Below are 23,443 nucleotides of genomic sequence, written 5' to 3'. Positions count from 1 at the left end.
CTCACAGTAACCTCAAACTCTTGGGCTCAAGTGATCCTTTTGCATCAGCCTCCTAAGTAGCTGGGACTATAGGCACCTGTCACAATGCCCAACTATTTTTAGAGATGGGGTCTTGCTCTTGCTTAGGTTGGCCTCGAATTCCTGAGCTCAGGCGATCCACCAGCCTCAGCCTCCCTGAGTGCTAGGATTACAGGTGTGAGCAACCACCCTTGGCCTTGGTTGCTTATATGTATGTAACTAAGAACACTAGAATTTTCTTTGAACTTCTCTTTTTATTTAACGTCTTAATATGGAGCCTACATTTTTTCCTTTTTTTTTTTGTTCCTATCAATCAGGAGAATTTTGTTTGCTTTATTCCTTTGCTTTTTTTTTCTTTTGCTTTTTTTTTCTTTTTTCTTTTTTTTTATTTTTATTAAACCATAGCTGTGTACATTAGTTCTTTTTCTTTTTCTTTTGATATAGAGTCTCACTTTGTTGCCCTGAGTAGATTCTGTGGCATCACATCTCACAGCAACCTCAAACTCTTGGGCTCAAGCAATCCTCTTGCCTTAGCTTCCTGAGTAGCTGGGACTACAGATGTGTGCCTGGCCATAGCACTCTGCTTTCTTTAGGTCTTTGCCTCAAGAAATGGCTGGAAAGAAGTTAACAGGTGTGAAAATGAGATTGAGGAAATGGAGAATATATATACATTGGTACATCATTCATTGTATTGATACGTCAGAGACTGAAAAATCCCATTTATTTGGTGTATATGACAAAATGCCATTCTGTAGTCTACTGTTACTGCCTTTCAGGGTTTTACATATGTGGCTCCATCTGTACTTGAAAGTGTGAAAGAGAAGTTTTCCTTTGAACCAAAAATCCGATCACCTCGAAGATTTATTGGCAGCCCACGAACACCTGTCAGGTACTTTATTCTCACTGTCTTTTCTTTTTAGCCTAGAAGAACGTTGCTTAAGAAATTTATGCCAAGTTACATAAATGAAAGAGCTGTCATATTCTCATTGGTTCACATATGCACAACATCTACACCTTCAGGTACATATTGTAGAGGTCTAGTTGGCGACTAATCTATAATACACTTTATGGTTTATCTTCCCTCCTGGAAGTAAGCTGCTCTACCAGCAAATGTCCTCTTTATCCATTCATTCAACATTTATTGTGCACCAGTGGCTATGCTACATAATATGTGTTATATTTGTATATACAAATAATACATATAATACAGGAATTGTCCCTGTCCTGATGAAACTTACAATTTAGTAGGAGAGAGTCACAATAAACAAAGAAGAAGATATAAAAAAGTATATATAATTACAAGTAGTGCCAAGTACGGCATTAAAAGCAGAGAAAAACAAAGGGGCTTCTACTCATGGTGGTCACAGAAAGGCCTTCCTGGTGAAGTAACAAGTAGTAACGAAGAGAAAGGGCCAGCCACATGAAAATAGGAGGTATGAGAGTATTGCAGGCAGAAGAACAGCAAGTGCAAAAGCCTGGAGGGAGGAATAAAGTTGGCCTTTTCTTGGAAAGAACGAGGATGTCTGTGGTGAGCGAGAATGGCAAAGATTTGGAAAAGTATTTTATTTTAAATGCCATGGAAAGCTGTGTTAAGCAAGGGAGAATAAAATAATTAAAAAGTATATATGTCATTGAGGGTTCTTAGAAGTCAAGTATAGAGGTAAAGAAACAAGTTGAGAAATTCTAGCAGATAGTCCAGGGGAGAGATGCCTTGACTTTTTCCTTTGTGCTAATCTGTATGAAAATAAAATTACCTGAAAAGAAATGTCGTGTTACCCAGTTCCCTTTAAATGTAAGGGAAATATTTCTTGCTGAGATGATCCTTGAGACAAATGAATGATAGCTCTTCCTTGTCTTAAAGCCCAGTCAAATTCTCTCCTGGGGATTTCTGGGGAAGAGGTGCTTCAGCCAGCACAGCAAATCCTCAGACACCTGTGGAATACCCAATGGAAACAAGTGGAATAGAGCAAATGGATGTGACAATGAGTGGGGAAGCATCAGCACCACTTCCAATACGACAGCCGAACTCCGGGCCATACAAAAAACAAGCTTTCCCCATGATCTCCAAACGGCCAGAGCACCTGCGTATGAATCTATGACAGAGCAATTCTTTTAATGAATTTAAGGCAAAAAAGATGGGGAGGGGATGTGTGAGCATTCTACAAGGTGAAATAAGAAGACTCAAAATGACAGTCTAAAAGCGTGTCATTACACAGAACACTTTGAACAGAGAAATATATAAACATGGATTTTTAAAAATCAATCAATGGTGCAAAAAAAAAAAACAACTTTAGCGAAATAGTATTGCGGAACTCTTAGACACATCAGTTAATTGATTCCTAGCGACATCTTCTCAACCTTATCAAGGATTTTCATATTGATGGCTCAAAACTGACAGTATTAAGGATAGGATGTTGCTTCTGAATCACTGTTGAGTTCTGATTGTGTCGAAGGAGGATTATCCTTCATTAGGCAAAGTACAAAATTGCCTATAATACTTGCAACTAAGGACAAATTAGCATGCAAGCTTGGTCAAACTTTTTCCAGCAACGTGGAATCAGAGACAAAAGAAACTTAACAATTGATGTTTTACGTGCAAATGACCTTTTTTTATATAAATATATATTTTTCAAATAGATTTTTGATTCAGCTCATTATGGAAAACATCCCAAACTTTAAAATGCAAAATTACTGGTTGGTGTGAAGAAAGCCAGACAACTTCTGTTTCTTCTCTTGGTGAAATAATAAAATGCAAGTGAATCATTGTTAACCACAGCTGTGGCTCGTTTGAGGGATTGGGGTGGACCTGGGGTTTATTTTCAGTAACCCAGCTGCAATACCTGTCTGTAATACTAGGAAAAAAAAATCTATTTAATCATTTCTACTTGCAGTACTGCTATGTGCTAAGCTTAACTGGAAGCCTTGGAATGGGCACAAGTTGTATGTCCTACATTTCATCCTTGTCTTGGCCCTGCATTGCACTGGAAAAAAATCGCCACCTGTTCTTATACCAGTATTTGGTTCAAGACGCCAAATGTGTGCAGCCCAAAAACGACAGAAGAGAGTCAGGATAACATACATACTAAGGGCGGCAAAGTGAGGGAGATAGGGATGCCCAGGGGATGAGGGTGTTGCTATGGTCCACACTCTAATCTTTTTACAGCATATGGGTAAGCTTTTAAGTTTTACATATTTTTACTGTTTTGTGTTTACTTTTGATTTCTTTTCCTCAACAGTTTTAAAAAGGAAAAAAAAGGTCTTAATTTTTCTTTTTTCCTATACTGGGGCTACATTTTTTTGATTGTAAAAATACTTGATGGCCTTTTAATGAATGTCTTCCACAGTGAATTAGAAAATTCAGTGGCTTAATTTAGAAAACACGTTAACAGGACACTGTTTTTGAAATTGTAACAAAATCTACATAAGTGATTTGTAGGTACAAAGAATAAAAATAAAGGTAACTTTACCTTTCTTAAATACTTCCTGCCTTAAAGAGAGCATTTCCATGACTTTAGCTGGTGAAAGGGTTTAATATCTGCAGAACTTTATAAGAGTGTTTCAGTGCATACTGGTATACTAGATGATCATGCAGTTGCAGTTGAGTCTTATCACCTTTTTGTTTGTCTTTTATAATGTCTTCAGTCTAGTGTGCAAAGTCAATTTGTAATATTTTGCAACCCTAGGATATTTTTAAATAGATGCTGCTTGCTGTGTTCTTCAAAACTTTTGAGCCATAGGATCCAAGCCATAAAATTCTTTATGCATGTTGAATTCAGTCAGAAAAAAGCAAGGCTTTGCTTAAATTTTAATTAAGAAAGATGGGATGAAATCCTATGACAGTAAACAAAATCAGAGCCACAAAAGATGATTGGAAATACATCTTCTTAATTGCCGCAATAATTGAAAGAATTGATAAAAGTTCATCTTTGAGCAGAAAGCCTTTTTTTTCTTTTTAAATCCCTTAAGACCCTCTCCTTCCTTATCGTAGCAGCCTCCTGAGACTTTATAACTGTAGCTGGTAAATTAGAAGCTACAATGATAAAGGGCAGAAATTGTACTTAAAGTGCAGATCTTTGTTCTCTGACAATTTGTGACTTCTTAAAAACAGAACCCAAAAAACTATTGTGATGTGTCCAGCCATTATTTCAGAATGTAAATGGCTTGTGCTACTCTGATACTTGTTTTCAAATGTGTTTACTAACTGTAGTGTTGACTGCCTGACCAAATTCCAGTGAAACTTTTACACCAAAATATTCTTTGACAGTCTTATTTGCTAGTAAAATGTGCACTGTGATTGGCTGGCTATAACCACCCCATAGTTAAAACATTTTCATCATTAGGACAGCCAGCAATAGCGGCAAACACTGCAACTTTTCTGCATAAAAGGCATTAATTGCACCATCCACACAAATACATGGTTTTTCTGACTTCACATTTATCAAGTGAAATTTATTTTCCATGCTATGGCAAGTTTGAGAACTTGTGTTTCATAAATGGATATCCCTATTATGACTGTGAAAACATGTCAAGTGTCACATTAGTGTCACAGACAGAAAGCACACACCTATGCAATATGGCTTACCCTATATTTATTTGTAAAAATCCAAGCATAGTTAAAAATATGATGTCAATATTACTAGTCTTGAGTTTCTAAGAGCGTTCTTTATGATTATACCAGGTAAGTGTATAAAAGAGATTAAGTGCTTTTCTTTCATCACTTATTTTCTTTAAAATCAGCTATTACAAGATATTTTTTTATTTTATACATAGTGTTTTTTAATTAAAATGTAATCACTGAAGTTTACTAATTTGATTTTATAAGGTTTGTAGCATTACAGAATAAACTGGGATTTATAAACCAGCTGTGATTAACAATGTAAAGTATTAATTATTGAACTTGAACCAGATTTTTAGGAAAATTATGTGTTTCTTTTCCCCCTTCATGGTCTTAACTAATTTGAATCCTTCAAGAAGGATTTTTCCATATTTTTTGAGATAGAAGATAATTTGGGGGGTGGGGAAGATGCATGTATGATACTCCATAAATTCAACATTCTTTACTGTAGGTAATAAATGATTATAAACAAGATGCATCTTAGATAATATACTGAGCCTCGGATTTTATATTTAATATAGGATCTAAATATTTTGACTATTCAGTTAATCATGATTCCTAGCTTATAAGGGCTAGATCTAAGATTGTTCCCATGAGAAATGTTGAATTTATGAAGACTGGATTTTGAAGCTTTGAAAATAGTTAATTTTTCAAATAAAAATATATCTATGTCCAAACATCTACCTTTTTTCATAGAGTAGACAATAGCAAGTTGGACAAAACTATCATAAAGTATTTGTCACATATAATCTGTGGTCTGTTGCTGATTGATACAGTACTTTTCTTGTGTGATTCTTAACACTACAGCACAAGTACTATTCTCAGTGGATTATCTGGAGTAACATCTGAAGGATGAGTTCATTTATGTTTGTTTGCTCATTAAACTATTGTTTCTCCTATCCCAAGTTGGCTTTGCATCCATCACAGTAAATAAATTCTTCAGCTGCCTTATTAGGAGTGCTATGAGGGTAACACCTTTTCTGCTTTTCATCTTGTATTTAGTTCACTGTATTATTTGATTTTGGATTGAATGAATGTAAATAGAAATTAAATGCAAATTTGAATGAACATAAAATAGAAGTGATTTTTTTTCCTAAGATAGAAGAAATTACTTATCTTACCTATCAGTGTACAAATTTTCTTCCATTAACATGCCAGAAGCGTTCAAGTTTTCATATTTAATAAAAATGTATATAAGGAATGACAGTTGTTAAAACTTTCTGCTGAAAAATTGAAGCTATTTATATAACAAGTTTTAGTACTACTTTGTTAGATGTTACACATCATGATTTTCAGGCGAACAGTAGACATAAATTGTTTGCTTAAAAGTACATGTGACAAGTTAGGTGAAAGCTGGCTTCACATAAAAACACTAAGAAGAGGGCGGCGCCTGTGGCTCAAGGAGTAGGGCGTCGGTCCCATATGCCGGAGGTGGCGGGTTCAAACCCAGCCCCGGCCAAAAAAAAAAAAAAACACTAAGAAGAAAGACTTTCTGGTGGTAACAATTTGTTCAGCTACATTTGATAATTTGATCTATGTGCACAAAAAGCACAGTACAGAAATCTGTTTTAACTAATGCCTCAATATGTCTACTGTAAGATGGGCGTTTTGTATAAACCACTTATTAGTTACATGACCCTTGCCAAGATTTCTCTACAAAGGAAAGTTAAACCAACTTTGCCTTCTTATAAAACATTTCAGTGCTGGTAAAATAGTCTTTTAGAGGTCATGATCGGAATTCACTATTTGTTTGAGAGAGTCTCACTCTGTTGCCCAAGTTAAGAGTGTTGTGGCATCAGCCTAGTTCACACTAACCTCAAACTCCTGGGTTCAACCTATCTTCCTGCCTCAGTCTCTTGAACAGCTGAGATTATAGGCACCCGCCAAACACCGGGCTAATTTTCCTATTTTTAGTAGAAACAGAGAGATGTTTGGGGAGGCTGGTCTTGAACTCCTGAGCTCAAGGGATCCTCCCATCTTGGCCTCCCAGAGAGCTAGAATTACAGTTGTGAGTAATGAGTAATAAAATGCCATTCTTGTGTTTTGAACAAGAAGTCATCTTGGTTATCTTCACAAATTGTAATCCCAAATTGCTTTTCTCACCCATCCCCTGTTGTACATGTGTACCTAAATAATAACCACAAAACTGTTGAAACATCTGCAGTGGTTCTCAAACTAGATATTAAATATAACTGAAAGAACAGAAGTAGTTATACTTATAACCTAGCAGTATTTACTTGAAGAAGATTCTTAATGTTCTTTTGTCAATTTGGATGGCCATATAGGCATGAAAGTTACTTCACCTGTAGAACGAGTTGTTCACTATCCTTATTAATCCATGTGCTGGTTTAGCTTTTGTCTTATCAATACTACAAATTTGTTTTCTACCTCTGCCTCTTCTTCTTCCCTCCATCATCTTCTTGTGTATAAACTAAAAGAGATGGGCAGATGCCTTGTACAGCCAGTAGCAGCCCTTTAGACTTCTATTATAGATTTTAGCATCTTGGAAGAAACAAGGGGAGAGACAAAAGTGCCTCCTCTCCTTTTCCACCACCTTGCACAAATAACTAGATGCAAATAAACCATACTCTCCAAAGCTCCTGGCTGCCTCTGAGTATACGCTTTAATCTCTCAATGCTGCCTTGAGGTTAGGAGTGCTGGCTTACACCTGTGATCCTAGCACTCTGGGAGGCCAAGGAAGGTGGATTGCCTGAGCTCAGAGGTTCAAAACCCGCCTGAGCAAAAGCAAGACCCTTTCTCTAAAAATAGCCGGGCGTTGTGGCCGGGCACCTGTAGTCCCAGCTGCTCAGGAGGCTGAGACAAAAGAATTGTTTGTGCCCAAGAGTTTGAGGTTGCTGTGAGCTGTGACACCATGGCACTCTACCAAGGGTGATAAATGAAACTGTCTCAAAAAAAAAAAAAAAAAAAGTGCTTTGAATATAAGATTCTAAAAGTTTTCTGGAGAATACCAATTACAAGGGCATTCTCAGATTTTAGGGCATTTGTCTTCCACACTATTCAAATCATCAAAGAAGCTGGGTGTTTGAAATTCATGTGACTTTTTAATAGTTACTTCAAGATACCACATGGCAGTATACAAAAAGCAACATAATGAACAAAGCAAGCTGAAGGTCCACAAAATGAATTTAAATCATTTATTCTCAATGATTACTAATCATACTACAGAGAATAGTACAAATATTAAAATATATCTTCAGTAAATCTTAGAAAATCCGATTGTTACAGATAAAATATTTAGAACTTTCATTTAAAAATACAAATTATGAAAATTTTAAGAATTTTTAGAATACGAATTATAAAAATGCTAAAGAAAAGCCTACTTTCAGATAATATGTATCTTAAAATATTATGAAAAATATTCTGTATTCTGAAAACAATGTCAGGAAAGAATACCTGAGTTCTCTAAAACCACTAGTTCTAGTTTCAAACTGCTGTTTTGGTAACATCAACAAGAAAACACAATTTAACACTGCAATTACCTGTTGAATAATGAATAAATGTTGCATATGCATTATGTTGAACGTTACATATGTTTTAAAACAGTTTTTTCATTTAATTTTTTGATGAAATGGACTATACACCTAAGTCCTACTATAGTCCAAAACCATTTGGAAACATTTTTCTAGCCCTGAAAATCCATACTAATGCTTTTATCAACAGTACCTGTAACCAACTCATGTTAGTTGTGGCCTTAATAGTTTATACAGCTTAATATATCTGAAGATGTGATGAAGTGGCTCCATCTTTCCATTTGTTTATATGGTCTGAAATCACAGTTCTGCACAGTGGACATGTTTTTTCTCTGTTAAACCATAAGGTAATGCACTCTTCACAAAATATATGCTGTAAGGGAATTGAGAACTAGATTTTATACTTGATAAACATTCTAAGTTCATCACATTGTAGAGAATGAAAGTGATTTTGGAGAGCATTTTATAAACGAGAAAATGGAAAAAGTATGACATATTCAAAATATCAAAGAGTGGTGTTAAGGGTAAAACCACGTGTGTTCTGACTGTAGTATTTAACCATTTTTAACAAATTAGAAGCTACTCCTAGGTGATACCTTTAAGATTTAAGTATGCTAACAGCTTAATAAAAGTCTTTGAGTTACTAGCAACTACCATAAAGTAACACAATCCAATAACAAATAATTGGTACTGTTCTAAAAGACTAGTATCCAATGTAAAAACAACCTGTTTTCCAATCACTTTGGTATTCAATCTGTCGGTTGAATATTTTTCCCCCTTCTTGTACTCTTGTATATAAAAATCATCAGAGCACAAGGACAAGATTTAGCCAATCTACCAAACCCCTAATCATGAAAAAAATATGTACCCTGAACGCTACCTCCACTAAAAATTGTAGATTTTTATAATCTTATAATGAACATAAATGTGACTCTTGCAAGTCACAGAGAAGTGTTGTATTTAAGTTGTTTAAAAATATAATTACCTGACAGATGAGAAGAATTGGCTTCTGAAATTCAGCTTGACATATTGAACAAGTATCATCCACTTCCAAACACTGTCTCTTGCTGGCAGTTACTCCATAACTCTATGAAGATAAGTTCTGTTCAGCAAAAGATTTCTTATTCCTCAAATGCATCAGTGATGCTGTTCTTCTCAAATCTCCCTGCAACCAGGCATTTGAAAACTTTCCCAAAGGATACATTTCAAAGCTGAACCACGTAGGGAAAATCACATCTTGACTAAACCAAGGTGAAATTGTTAAATAGTATCTAATAGAGGGCGGTTTGAACCCGGCCCAGGCCAGCTAAACAAGGACAACTGCAACAAAAAATAGCTGGGCCGGTCAGCACCTGCGGCTCAAAGGAGTAGGGCGCTAGCCCCATATGCCAGAGGTGGCGGGTTCAAACCCAGCCCTGGGCAAAAACTGCAGAAAAAAAAAAAAATCTAGCTAGGCCTTGTGGTGGGCACCTGTAGTTCCAGCTACTTGGGAGGCTGAGGCAAGAGAATCACTTAAGCCCAAGAGTTTGAGGTTGCTAAAATATCTAACAGGATCTTAGGAGATCCAAAAGATGTCAGTCCGTCAAATACAACACAACTGGCTTAAGCAATCTGAAATATAACTATTAGAAAACTTGTATGACCCAAGACTTACAGATTGAGTCCACTTACCTATGGCATTGGTTCATAAAGTCAATCCTGAAATTCGCTGGCTGAAAGTAACTCATGTGGAAAGCTTACTGTAAAAATCAATCTCTAGGGGTGCCCATAGCTCAGTGGTTAGGGTGCCACATGCTCCAGGACTGGTGGGTTCAAACCCAGCATGGACTTGCTAAACAAAAAATAGCTGGGCATTGTGGCAGGCACTTGTAGTCCCAGCTACTTGGGAGACTTGAGGCAAGCGAATCACTTGAGAGGTTGAGGTGGCTGTGAGCTATGATGCCACAGCACTCCACTGACGGTGACAAAGTGAAACTGTCTCAATAAAAAAAAAAAAAAATCGCTCTCTAGGCGAGGTGTGGTGGCTCATCCTAACAATCCCAGCACTTTCAGAGGCCAAGGTGAGAAGATCATTTGAGCCCAGAAATTTGAGAATAACCTGAGCAACACAGACTCCATCGCTAAGAATTTTTTTTTTTTTTAAATTAGCCAGGCGTGATGGCATTCTCCTGTAGTCTCAGCTACTGGGGGGCCTGAGGTGGAAGGAGCACTTGAGCCCAGGAATTCAAGGCTTCAGCGAGCTGTGATTGTACCACTCTAGCCTGGGTGATACAGGGAGATCCTATCTCTTTTTTTTTTTTTTTTTTGTAGAGACAGAGTCTCACTTTATCGCCCTTGGTAGAGTGCCGTGGCGTCACACAGCTCACAGCAACCTCCAACTCCTAGGCTTAGGCAATTCTCTTGCCTCAGCCTCCCAAGTAGCTGGGATTACAGGTGCCTGCCACAACGCCCGGCTATTTTTTTTTGTTGCAGTTTGACCGGGGCCGGGTTTGAACCCACCACCCTCGGCATGTGGGGCCGGCGCCCTACCCGCTGAGCCACAGGCGCCGCCCGAGATCCTATCTCTTAAAAGAAAACCAGATTTCTGTGTCCCATGCCCATTGATTCAGTGGGTCCAGACATATTGAGATGACATGACCCAGGAATCTTATTTTTTGAAAGGTTTCCAAATAAATTCAATATGAGGAAGACTTGGAGCCCACTGAACAGTGTTCTGCCACTAAATCTAAAAATAATTTCATTTACTGTCTATAATTACTGTAAAAACATTTTGTACTAAATGATTAAAATTTTACAAAGGAACTAATATCAAATGGTAGCATAACTCAAAACTGAAGAATAGTTTTTTGTTTTGTTTTGTTTTTTGTAGAGACAGAGTCTCACTGTACCACCCTCGGGTAGAGTGCCGTGGCATCACACGGCTCACAGCAACTTCTGACTCTTGGGCTTACGTGATTCTCTTGCCTCAGCCTCCCGAGCAACTGGGACTACAGGCGCCCGCCACAACGCCCGGCTATTTTTTTTGTTGTTGTTGTTGCAGTTTGGCCGGGGCTGGGTTTGAACCCGCCACCCTCAGCATATGGGGCCGGCGCCCTACTCACTGAGCCACAGGCGCCGCCGAATAGTTTTTTTTGTTTTTAATTTCTTCGAATGTCCTAAACTTTCTGATCTCTTTAAGGTCTTAACTTCCTCACAAAATTCAATAGAACTTAGGTCACTAACTAGACATGACAGTTATGAACCTTCAGTGAAATCTGGAGGAAGTAAAATGTTGCAAATGAATCAGCTCTATAGAAATGTTTTTTATTTTGTTTTAAAGACAAGAGTCTCACTCTGCTGCCCTGGGTAGAGTGCTATGGCATTATAGCTCACAGCATCCTCAAACTCTTGGGCTCAGGAGATCCTCCAAGGCTGGCTCCGTGCTCACACCTATGATCCTTGCACTCTAGAGAGGCCGAGGAGGGTGGATTGTCTGAGTTCAGGAGTTCAAGACCAGCCTGAGCAAGAGCGAGACTTCATCTTTAAAAATAGCTGGGTATTGTGGCAGGCACCTGTAGTCCCAGCTACTCGGGAGTCTGAGGCAAGTGACTTGCAGCTATGAGCTTTTACACCACAGCACTGTACTGAGGGTGACAAAGTGAAACTGTCTCTCAAAAAAAAAAAAAAAGGAGATCCTCTAGTCGTCTCAGCTTCCTGTAGTTAGCCATAAGGCCAGCTAGTTTTTCTTTCTTTCTTTTTTTTTTTTTTTAAATAGAGACGCAGGCTGGCTCTTGCTCAGGCTGGTCTCAGAACTCCTGAGCTCAAGCAATCCACCAGCCTTGGCCTCCCAGAGCAGGCATGAGCTGCCACGCCCAGCCAGCTTTCATAGAAAGGATAGGAGAAGAGATATAAGAACATCCAGGTTCAGTCATGACTTATCTCAACATTATCTTAAGTTATGATCTAAACTTCTTGTACTAAATGTCTAGGGATAAAAACTAAAACATCAAAGGATAAAAATAATAGAAACTAGGATTTTTTGAGACTGGTGATATTAAAGATTCCAGAAACAGGATATTATTAGACGATCTTGCTGCCAATTTCCCTTCAGTGTCATTTAGCAGAGTACATTGCAGATATTTATGCTGACAAACTTTCAAAACATCACTCTTGCCTGGCATTTTGGAGACTCCCTCCAGGTGAAGACATATCCTGACAGTGACTGCCATTTCCCTGATAAAAGTTAACATGTATATACATCTTTAGACCATCTCAGAGAAACTCAGGAGTAAATTAAAGTATAGATAACAGATCTTCTCTATACTTCTTTTGTCTCAGAGGAAGAATATCAGGGTATTTTACTGAGGCTATTTCAGCACAAATCCTACTACATGAATTATAGTAAAATGGCTGATGCTCAGATAATCAACTGAATTAACTTGGACGAAGCTGAACTCCCAATTTCATTATCGTCTAAGGAAAGAAGTCTGCATAAGATGAGCAAAAGTTGTTTCTATTTTGCTAACTCTATCTTAGGGAAAAGGTTGCTAGCCAGTTAGTCTGGACCACTTTATAAACAGAATCCATTTTTATTAGGTTTTTATGGAGACAGAAACTCACTATTGTCACCCTGGCTAGAGTGCAGTAGTGTCATAGCTCACAGCCACTTCAAACTCCAAGGTTTAAGGATGCTCCTGTCTCAGCCTCCTGAGTAGCTGAGACTACAGGCACCTGCCACGATACCTGGCTAATTTTTTTTTTTTTGAGACAGAGTGTCACTATGTCACCCTCAGAGTGCCATGGCATTACAGCTCACAGCAACCTCAAACTCTTGGGCTTAAGCGATTCTCTTGCCTCAGCCTCCCAAGTAGCTGGGACTACAGGCGCCTGCCACAATGCCCGGCTAATTTTTTGTTGTAGTTGTCACTGCTGTTTAGCAGGTCAAGGCCAAGTTCGAAACTGCCAGCCCCAGTGTATGTGGCTGGCACCCTAACCATTGGGCTTCGGGCGCCAAGCCCTTTTTTTTTTTTTTTTTTTTTTGAGACAGTCTCACTCTGTCACCCTCAGTAAAGTAACGTGGTGTTACAGCTCACAGCAACCTCCAGCTTTTGGGCTTAGGCAATTCTCTTGCCTGAGCCTCCCAAGTAGCTAGGACTACAGGCATCTGCCACAACACCTGGCTACTTTTCTGTTGCAGTTTGGCAGGGGCTGGGTTTGAACCCGCCACCCTCGGTATATGAAGCTGGCGTCCTACTCACAGAGCCACAGGCACCGCCCCTAATTTTTTTTTTTTTTAATTAGAGAGTTTCATTCTCTCACCCTGGGTAGCGTGCCACGGCATCATAGCTCACAGCAACCTCAAACTCCTGGGCTTAAGCTATCCTCTTTACCTCAGCCTCCCAGAATAGCTTGGGACTATAGGCACCTACCACACCACCTGGCTAATTTTTCTATTTTTAATAGAGATTAGGTCTTGCTCTTGTTCATGCTGGTCTCTACCTCCTGAGCTCAAGCAGCCCACCGCCTCAGCCTCCCAGAGTGCTAGGATTACCGGTGTGAGCTACTACCCCTGGCTAATTTTTCTTTTTTTAGTAGAAATAGGGTCTTGCTCTTGCTCAGGCTGGTCTTGAACTCCTGAGCTCAAGCAAACCTCCCATTTTGGCCTCCCAGAGTGCTAGAATTACAGATGTGAGCCACCAAGCCTGGCCTCTTTTATTTTTAACAGTACATTAGGGCAGCATTCTTGTAAATAAGTCCCCCTGATCCCTGACCAAATAATTGTTTAAGGACCTGATAGACTACTAAGCTGAGTGACCACATCTGGGTAAGAACCTTTGACGCTACTAAATATTAAGTAAATATTGTTGCAGTTTGTAACATCAACAGAGTCGCGTTTATAAGTGTCACTGGAGTTTCAACTGAAAGTTAAATTACATGCTGTGAACCTATTTAATACACAAAGAATTGAGCAATGGGGATATTTCCTCCAGTAAGAAAAGTCCAAGGGATGTGATTTTTGGTAATGCACTTTTTCACATACACAATTACAGTGGAAGCATTTTCAAAGATGCTGAATAAGGAATTAATGAAAATACACGAAGCTATCATCTGTGGATTAAAAAGAAGGGCCTGGCAAGATGGCTGTCGCCTATATACCAGCACTTTGGGAGGCTGAGATGACATCATGACATCTTAAGGCTAGGACATTGAGGCCAGCCTGGGCAACACAGTGAGACCTCATCTCTAACCAACAAAAAAATTGCCAGGAGTGGTGGCATAATCCTGTAATCCTGGCTACTTGGGAGGATGAAGCAGGAAGATCCCTTAAGACCAAAAGTGCAAGGCTGTAGTGAACTATTGCTCACCCATAGCCTGACAGGAGGAAAAAAGGAAAAACAACAAAAGCTTATGACAAGATTTCTAAGGAAATAATTTACAAGCCTCTGGATATATAAAGCAATTGGCAGAGGCAAGAGACACATTCAAATACATATACACTGCAACCAGTTAGCAGGTAGCTGCCACTGGGCAATTTAACAAAGTGATTATAGAGATAAACCTCCTGAACCACCTTGGGACAGGTGGTTTGTCCCAAGTGCCAAAGTACTAAAAAATATTTCAAAGTAAAAGGAAAGGATCATCTAATTATGAAATCCATACTGTTAAAATTTATAATTAGGTGAAAGTGTTTTTCCTTGATTGATAAAACTTACTGGGCGTGTAAAAAATACTCGTAAAACCTGTCTGAAGGTTCTCAGATGTCCAAAAAAGTCCAAAAGCTAGAAGAGAAAAGAAGAACTTATTAATTCAAACAGTCCTATCTGTTAAATCCAAAAATCAAAGCTGATATCCCATTAAATCAAACTCTCATATTAACTTAATGCTCAGTATAGATTACAACTAATCATTTTATTCTTCTTTTTTTTTTTTGTAGAGACAGAGTCTCACTGTACCGCCCTCGGGTAGAGTGCCGTGGCGTCACACGGCTCACAGCAACCTCTTAACTCTTGGGCTTACGCGATTCTCTTGCCTCAGCCTCCCGAGCAGCTGGGACTACAGGCGCCCGCCACAATGCCCGGCTATTTTTTTGTTGCAGTTTGGCCGGGGCTGGGTTTGAACCCGCCACCCTTGGCATATGGGGCCAGCGCCCTACTCACTGAGCCACAGGCGCCGCCCAATCATTTTATTCTAAATACAGTATATTTAGAGTCTAATTGCTGGATGTTTTCCTCAATTTATAGATTTGAGCCAACTCTTAGCTAAAATAATTTAAATATCTAGAGTAACAATTTCATCAAGATTAACTTAACTATGTCAAGGACAAAGCAATTTTATCTGTTTCATATATCCTTAACATTTAGATTTTTTAAGTTTCATAAAGTGATTGTTGAGTTGAGAAGAGTCTATACTCCACTAGTATAAGAATTATGTGTATAACAAATGTCACCATTAAGGATGAGTGTGTTCTATTCCACTTGTTTTCCACCTTTAGAAAATCCAGGCTACGTGGAGATCCACTCCCTTTCTCCCTAGTAAAAACTAAGAATCAATGGATTAAGATAAATATATAAATTCCCTTTTCTCCATTTCTAAACAGATACAGAACTGCCATTACTTCAAACTAGTGATGTGAAGATAAACTATAAAAACACAGTAAAAGACTAAAGTAGTATGTAAAATCAGTAATCATATGAATCATTAAATGACAAGTTAATGTTACGTACTTTTAGGATGAGGTAGAGTAAAGCCAGCAATATCCCAAGACTCCATCTAGTTACATTACCAAACTCCCCATAGCTTATGAGGTAACGAAACCAAACTGGTGTAGGAATAAAAGTTCGGTAATACTGACATAATTCTTCTAAAAGCATATACCAGTAAGCCTAAAAAAGAAGGAAAAAGCAAATAGAGCTTCCCAAGCTACTTAGATACCCAGCACAATGCTTAATACTAGACTGAGAATATTTGAGTATATTATACACAAATAACTATAAAATTAATCCTTATGCTGATTATGATTGACACAGCCTCAACCTAGATTCACATATTCCAGTCACTGGGTGGTTTGCTTTCAAAAATTTCTCAAAAATGACAGTGAAAATATTTTATGTGTACTACAAATAAAAATAACATGAGTATATTTTTTGCCAACTACAAAAAACATGCAAGAAGCCAACCAGGTTTTTATTGAGTATGGCAAGCCACTGAATAACTGTATACAGTCCATCAGTAACGTTCTAGAGGAGAAAAGAAGTATAAATTGAAATAATTCTTTCCTGTAGATGATGTGGGGACTGATTTTTTTTACCTGAATAGATTAATATTTAGGTTCAAGTCTTTGCCAGAGATAATATAGATAATCAAACTTAGGTTATTTACCGAATCAAAAAATCACAAAAGGAAGAGTCACTTAGACAAAGATTAAATGGTATTTAATGTGGTTTGTTAACATCATTCCAATAAACCATAAGATAGTTTCTTACCTTGGATTTAAAAGGCATGATGAAAGAAGGCACCAATAAAATAAGGCATTTTAAACCCATGAAGATGAATTTCAGAATGAAGTCTGTAATTCCAACGATCCAAAGTACTTCCCAGAAGCTCAAATAGTCCAAAGTAGGACTTAAAAAAATTAAGCTACCAAGAGAAAAACATTTACATTTACCAGAGTAACATGGAAAAGTGTAAAGTATTGCTAAAGGTTCTTAATTTGCTACAAATACCTTACAAATATATGATGTAAAAAAATATGAATTTGGCAGGATGATGTCAGAGTTCACATAAATGAACTGAAAGATCAGTTTGCTTAAAGAGACCTCTTTTTTTTTTTTTTTGTAGAGACAGAGTCTCACTTTATGGCCCTCGGTAGAGTGCCGTGGCCTCACACAGCTCACAGCAACCTCCAACTCCTGGGCTTAAGCGATTCTCTTGCCTCAGCCTCCCGAGTAGCTGGGACTACAGGCGCCCGCCACAACGCCCAGCCATTTTTTGGTTGCAGTTTGGCCAGGGCCGGGTTTGAACCCGCCACCCTCGGTATACGGGGCCGGCGCCTTACCGACTGAGCCACAGGCGCCGCCCAAGAGACTTCTTAAATATTCGAATTTCAGATCTTCCCTTCATAAAATAAAGTCTTCATAGCTTGTCATAGCTAACGCTTTTTTTAGGCTACAAACTAAAAAAACTCATTAATACTAGTTAATCTGCCTTTCTGTCCTGACCAACTCCAATCAGGATCCCATCATCTTTCAACTGAATTGCTTTTGTCCAACATCACTAACTACGTACTTCTAAAAAAAAATTTTTTTTTGAGACAGAGTCTCACTGTGTTGACTATGTTGCCCTCAGTAGTGCCGTGGCATCACAGCTCACAGCAACCTCAAACTCTTGGGCTTAAGCAATTCTCTTGCCTCAGCCTTCCCAGTAGCTGGGACTACAGGCACCCGCCACAATACCTGGCTATTTTTTGGTTGGAGTTGTCATTATTGTTTAGCAGGCCCGGGCTGGGCTCGAACCCACCAGCCTCAGTGGTGTATGTGGTCGGCATCCTATTCACTGAGCTACAGGTGCTGAGCCCCTATTTCTAAATTTCAGAGTGTCTCCTCTTTTTTAATCCTCCCTTCCTAAATTATTCTTTCTTCTCACATGTCACTGATGGTTTCTTAAGTTTCCTTTGCTGCTCCCCCACCAACTGTGGACAAGTCCAGTACTGTGCCCTCTTCTCTATGTATATTTTCTTTCCCTGGCTAGTTTTGTCCAATCCTGTGGTTTTTAAATATCATCCATATGCTGAAAATACCAAAATTTACAGCCCTAAAATTATCCCAAGCTCATGACATGTATTTAGAACCATTTTATTAACAGTTCTATTTGGCCTCTCAAATATATGTCCAAAATAAAATTATTGATTTTCCCCTCAAAATGAGTTCCTTCCCCAGTCTTTCCCAGCCCAATAAAATGTTACTACCATCCAGCCAGTGGCCAAGACCAAAAACCCAGAGGTCATTCTTGCTCCTTCCCATCCATCTACCCAATCTAATCCATCTGTGTGGTATTGCCTCCATATCCCAGATTTGTCCATATCTCTCAACTCCACTAAAACCAGGACTTCTAATTATTTGATAAAAGCTGAAAATTCAGAGTACTCCCACCTGACATAGAAACTTATCAACTACTGTCTTTCAATGAGCATTCTTCTAAAGACACAGAAAAGCCAAACATAACAACCTAATGGTACTTTCTATATTAATTACATAAACAAAAACTTAGGTGTTGAAAAATTAAATATTTGTTGAGCACCTGTCATGTGCCATGGCACTGAGGATACAGATCTGAATAAGTCATTTAAAGTTCTCAGTCATGAGTAAAAACTGAACTCAAATAGAATATATTTCATGAAATAAGACATATCCAAAGTTCCACATAATATGTGATTACATTAAAAATGTACTTGTGATTTGGACCTCTAATTACCTGTAATAAAGTGACTGAGAACGAAAGGTGTAATACAAAAGAACAGAAGATCCTGATAAGAATACGAGTAACCAGGCACATTGAATCTTTGAGGACTTTTCCTGAAAGATAAACAATTCTATGTTACTTTGATTTTGCCAGAATTTTAAATGTTAAACTGTTTAATGACTAATCTAATAACTTAGCACATTTTCTAGATTAATCCTAATAAAATACAGAATATCTGTTAAATTGTGATTTAATTTTAGTGAAGAGAACTCTTACAGTAAAGAAATTTTTTAAATACAAATTTCTTCACTGTATGAAAAACATGACCTGTGTTTCAAAGCCAAATCTACAGCTGACAAGAAAGGACCCAGCCAAAGCAAACTTTAAGAATAATTTTTTTATATTCTCATAAGTAAAAGGTAATTTGTTTTTATTCTCACTTTTAAAGTCAAATTGTAAATTACTAGCTTAATTCAAAATTTTACTAATTTTAAAGTATGAATGTAATTATTATAGTTTGACAGGTTCTACTATAAATTTCTAGGTCAGAATGCATGATGCTTTATACAGATATAGCCTTTTCCTGTTGCCCTAAGGTGTAATTTTATAAACCCATCTTATTTTTCCAAATGATTTATATGATTAGGATTCTTGTAATTTATGTTATGGAACTCCTTGAGTTTAATTTTAAGAGAGTCCCAAACAATTTAACATTCTTTAACACTTTTTATTCAATGATACATTTTTAGTTATTTTGTTTTTATTTGCTTTCTCTCAGCAGAATCTTTTTCAGTTATTCTAAATCTTTTCTTTTACTTTTTTTTTTTTAAGACAGTCTCACTCTGTTGCCCTGGTCTACCTAAGTGCCATGGCATGATAGCTAACAGCAACCTCAGACTCTTGGGCCCAAGCAATCCTCTTGTCTCAGCCTCCCAAGTAGCTGGGACTACAGGCATCTGCCACCATGTTCTGCTAGTTTTTCTATTTTTAGTAGAGATGGGGTCTACTTTTGCTCAAGCTGGTCTTGAACTCCACAGCTCAGGTGATCCACTGCATCAGCCTCCCAAAATGCTAGGATTACAGGCATAAGCCACTGTGCCAGCCCAGTTATTTTAAATCTTATGGTGAACAACTAAAATTTTAATGATTTATATTACTTAGTAGTCAAATTAATTCATAAAACATTAAAGTACCTCCCAAATCAGATCAAATAGTATGTTTTAAACCTTTCAAACCTTCTGTCTACTTTTCCTTTATCAAGAACTGAACATACAAAGAAAATAAGGTGAGGCAATTCAGCATTAAGATAGATAATTTATTCCAGATCATTTAAATAACAAATTTAATATATCATGATTGTTACAACATAGACTATTATTTCCTATTTCTCTCAAAATTATTTCTCTAAAATTCTATAGAAATAGTTAATAATTTTTTAGTTTCTTGTTATACTTACTCTTAGAAAAACCTGATTTACAATGCTTTTGTTTGCATACATAAAAGTTGTTAGCAGCCCAATTCCAAGAGAAATTCCTGTTAGAAAATAAGTTCCAGTTAATTGAAAGAAAAAAAAAATCAGAGAGGACAATGTAAGCTAAGGACAACATGAATTATAAGGAAACAATTTTAAACCTAACAGAAAATAAGTAACTGAAATGCATAAAATAGATTACCAATAAAGAAATAAAATTAACTGATTTAGCAATTAAACAAGTCAATGTTTTATTATGCCCTACCTGTTATATGCTGCATAACAAGTTTGACACTCAGAATCAAAATATATGGAAGACTTTTTTGCAACCACTTGAAGAGATAGCGGAATTCTGAGAAGGAGCTACTACCATGTTCTCCAGACTCCGTGGCAGTATCATCAGGCTGCCTTCCTTCACTAGGGGAGTGACTCCGTAAGCGACTATGTACACATCCATGGGTACAGCTATGTACACCTGACCTTATATTTCTGGAGCTTGGATTTTCAGAACATTCTTTAGGTGTAGAATTTATCTGGATGTGAACATCTCCAGAATGAAGACAAGAACCTTCTATCAATCTTGTATGGATACACTGAGAGGCTGAGGCATCCTCACTGCCTCCGGTTCCTGGAGGACTATGCAGCTGCCCACGATTGCTTTGCATGGTTCTTAAATGATTTTTCTGTGATCCAGATTTCTTTGCTTCAAGGTTCTATCTCCTAAAAAAAAAAAAATCAAAGAACAGAAAATATTCCAAGTGAACTGTTAAATACGGGCAGTATATTTCCTACAAGGTGTCCCTTTTTCACTAAGAGTGGCAGACAAACACAACAGATGGATTTTCAGGTTTCACTTAGTACTAGACTCCTCCCTTCTCTCTTAATGCCAAAACTCTGCTGCCCTATACAAATGATCTTTTAGGGAACATCAGCTACCAAAAAGACTTGGGCTTCAAATGCCTCTAGTTCTCTACTGGCAAAAGGCATTCAGCAAAATAATTAGGGAGTCTGGGTACCCAGCAAATATTAATGCATTCTAATACTCATACTGGATCCTTTTGTATATTTACTTTGCCCAACTGGAGCAGTTTCATCTGTGATGCAGATTCTACATCAAAGAAGTTTCACAAGAAAGAGGAGTATTTTTTTTTTTTTTGAGACAGAGTCTCAGTTCCTTGCCCTCAGTAGAGTGCGGTGGCATCACAGCTCACAGCAACCTCAAACTCTTGGGCTTAAGTGATTCTCTTGCCTCAGCCTCCCTAGTAGCTGGGACAACAGGCACCTGCCACAACACCCACTATTTTTTCGTTGTAGCTGTCCTTGTTTTTTAGCTGGCCCAGGCAGGGTTCGAACCGCTAGCCTCAGTGTATGTGGCTGCTACTATAACCACTGTGCTACAGGCGCCAAGCACAGAAGAGGAATATATATATATATATTTTTTTTTTTTGTAGAGACAGTCTCACTTTACTGCTTTCGGTAGAGTGCCATGATGTCACAGGACTCACAGCAACCTCTAGCTCTTGGGCTTCCGTGATTCTCCTGCCTCAGCCTCCCGAGCAGCTGGGACTACAGGCGCCCGCCACAACGCCCGGCTATTTTTTGGTTGCAGTTCAGCCGGGGCTGGGTTTGAACCCTCCACCCTCCGTATATGGGGCCGGCGCCCTATTCACTGAGCCACAGGCACCACCCAGAAGAGGAATATTTTTTAACGCATGGAAATACCAGGAAGAAACAAACATTACATCTTAATGTCTTAAGTATTTAATAACACACCATACATAATAAACATTTTACCTACGTGACCTACAAACTTCGTTTTATGCTAAAACAGCTTTTCCAAAGCTCATAAAGTTTCCATTAATTAATGGTGCTACCAAGAATACGTAGTTTACCTCTGGCCCAAAAGAATGTTACCTAAATACCTTTATAAAATAGGGACACTGTGGGGAGTCACCATGTAACTGCTAAGTAACTTTAAGAGTCTGAATAAAGGTTAGTTACACAGTCTGCCCAGTAAAATGCCACCGTCGGTGCCGTGTGTGTTGCGGGGTGGGGGGCGGGGGGCAGGTGTCAGGAAAGAGGACGCTGGCAAGGAAGGGTCCCTAACGATCACAGCGTGGAGCTGGAATCCCTAAGTCTATCCCAGACTGCGGTGGTTTCTCCCTTTCTCTTAGGTGGAAGCCAGAGTTACCGTCAGGGGATGTTCTGTGTCATTCTATTTGACTCTAGGACTGACTGTTGTTGCATTTGCAGTGTTTGACGGTTTGGGCTTTACTGCTTTTCACTAAAGGCTTTCACCCGGCTCCGACGTCACGGGTGGTATTTATTTCCTCAAACCTCTGAAGACCGACTTTGAACGAGGCAGTTTCAGCGTCTTTTCTATAATAAAAAACACAGAACCCTCCTACTCTCCTATGCACAGATAAGAAACAGGAGAAAAACAATCACAACAACTCTTCCGGAATCCCGAAGAGCAGAGTTATCCACCCACGTCCGAGCCTCGGGTGTTATTCTCCCACAGCCCCTTCGCGCGGCCCCTGTCCGCCGCCTCCTCCGCCCGCTTCCCCCAGGCCTGACCTCTCATGACTGGGAGCCGACGGAAGCCTCAGCAGCGACAGCAGAAACAGCAGCCCTCGCCGCGTCCGGCCCCTCGGCCAGAGCCATCACCCGCGAACCCCAACACCAGCGACGCCGACCCAGCAGCTGCGCCGGCGGCGGCGCACGCACTCCCCAGACGTCCTCACGCGCGCCCCGCCCCGCGCCGCGCGCGTCCCAGCACCGCCCCCGTCTGAGGGGAGGGCGCGGCCGCCGAGTCTGCGCGCTCCGAAGGGAGGGTGCAGGGCCGCGGAGCCGCGGTCCAGCGTGGCTCTAAACCCGGAGTCGTTAGTGTTGCGCCTTGACGTGTTGTCCGCCACGCGCCTCCGAGGTTCTGGACGTTTTGAGATTAAAAATGTTTATGCTCTGGGAACCTGCCGTCGGAGAAGGGGCTGAAGTCTGGGCTGTCTTACCCCCGTGCCGGTCTGGGCCCTCGGCATCCTTGCTTTCCGAGGCCTCTCGTCCCCGGATGCCTGAGCCACGTTGGCCCGAGTTCTTCCGTCTCCGGAGAGCCCGGCTGGGTGGGGCGAGAGCGTTATGGTTTCCGAGTTCGGGTGGCACGAGCTTGACTCTTGACCCCGCTGGGATTGGGCTGTAGGTGAAGTTTTAGCTGACCCAGCAGGGATCGGGCAGTAGGTGAAGTTTAAGCTGAACTGGGTTTTCGTTACAATAGAGAGGCTGCGCGGTGCTGAGCCCTGCTGAAAGGTGAGATTAGGAGGAAAGAGTTCAGTCTTTGCCTTCAGGAGTGCTCTGACCTGGGGCAGGGGTTCGGTCTTCCTCGCAGAAAATAAATTTACGTATGTATGCAGACATAAT

General features: G+C 39.3%; 2 protein-coding genes across 5 annotated transcripts in view; one reads left to right on the top strand and one right to left on the bottom strand.

The window, feature by feature from the left end:
- RPS6KB1 (ribosomal protein S6 kinase B1) overlaps window positions 1-15,813 on the top strand; it is a 59,576-nt gene extending 43,763 nt beyond the window's left edge. For 2 of the 3 annotated variants that reach the window (XM_053568036.1, XM_053568037.1), the window contains 2 exons: window positions 795-907; window positions 1,880-3,961. In XM_053568036.1, coding sequence (XP_053424011.1) covers window positions 795-907; window positions 1,880-2,117 — 351 coding nt within the window. In that variant the 3' untranslated portion in view covers window positions 2,118-3,961. Of the gene's footprint in view, window positions 1-794; window positions 908-1,879; window positions 3,962-15,037 lie in introns of those variants that run through there. The other variant, XM_053568038.1, reaches the window with a different exon arrangement.
- RNFT1 (ring finger protein, transmembrane 1) lies at window positions 7,766-22,770 on the bottom strand. 2 transcript variants are annotated; one of them, XM_053568040.1, is made up of 9 exons: window positions 22,610-22,770; window positions 20,298-20,752; window positions 20,018-20,094; window positions 18,574-18,674; window positions 16,587-16,740; window positions 15,828-15,986; window positions 14,817-14,882; window positions 9,110-9,211; window positions 7,766-8,497 (listed from the first exon to the last, which is right to left on the bottom strand). In XM_053568040.1, the coding sequence occupies exons 2-9, from the start codon at window positions 20,695-20,697 to the stop codon at window positions 8,363-8,365; spliced, it is 1,194 nt and encodes a 397-aa protein (XP_053424015.1). In that variant the 5' UTR covers window positions 20,698-20,752; window positions 22,610-22,770; the 3' UTR covers window positions 7,766-8,362. The 2 variants fall into 2 exon arrangements, with proteins under 2 accessions (XP_053424015.1, XP_053424017.1); XM_053568042.1 differs by having other exon boundaries at window positions 20,403-20,752.
- Between the last annotated feature and the right edge of the window lie 673 nt (window positions 22,771-23,443).

Source organism: Nycticebus coucang, chromosome 18 (genome assembly GCF_027406575.1).
Source record: "Nycticebus coucang isolate mNycCou1 chromosome 18, mNycCou1.pri, whole genome shotgun sequence".
Taxonomy (NCBI): domain Eukaryota; kingdom Metazoa; phylum Chordata; class Mammalia; order Primates; family Lorisidae; genus Nycticebus; species Nycticebus coucang.
Note: the sequence above shows the minus strand (reverse complement) of the source record. Positions and strands in the feature narration are given on the sequence as shown.

What these genes read in the sequence shown, in the direction of transcription:
- RNFT1 (XM_053568040.1), bottom strand. Translation starts at nt 20,697, where the DNA reads ATGCAAAGCAATCGTGGGCAGCTGCATAGTCCTCCAGGAACCGGAGGC. An exon ending in TGTTATGCAGCATATAACAG is followed by an intron (nt 20,095 to 20,297) that starts GTAGGGCATAAT and finishes ATTTTCTAACAG; the next exon opens with GAATTTCTCTTGGAATTGGG. An exon ending in CAATTCTTCTCATCTGTCAG is followed by an intron (nt 8,498 to 9,109) that starts GTAATTATATTT and finishes ATTCCCTTACAG; the next exon opens with CATATATTTTGTGAAGAGTG.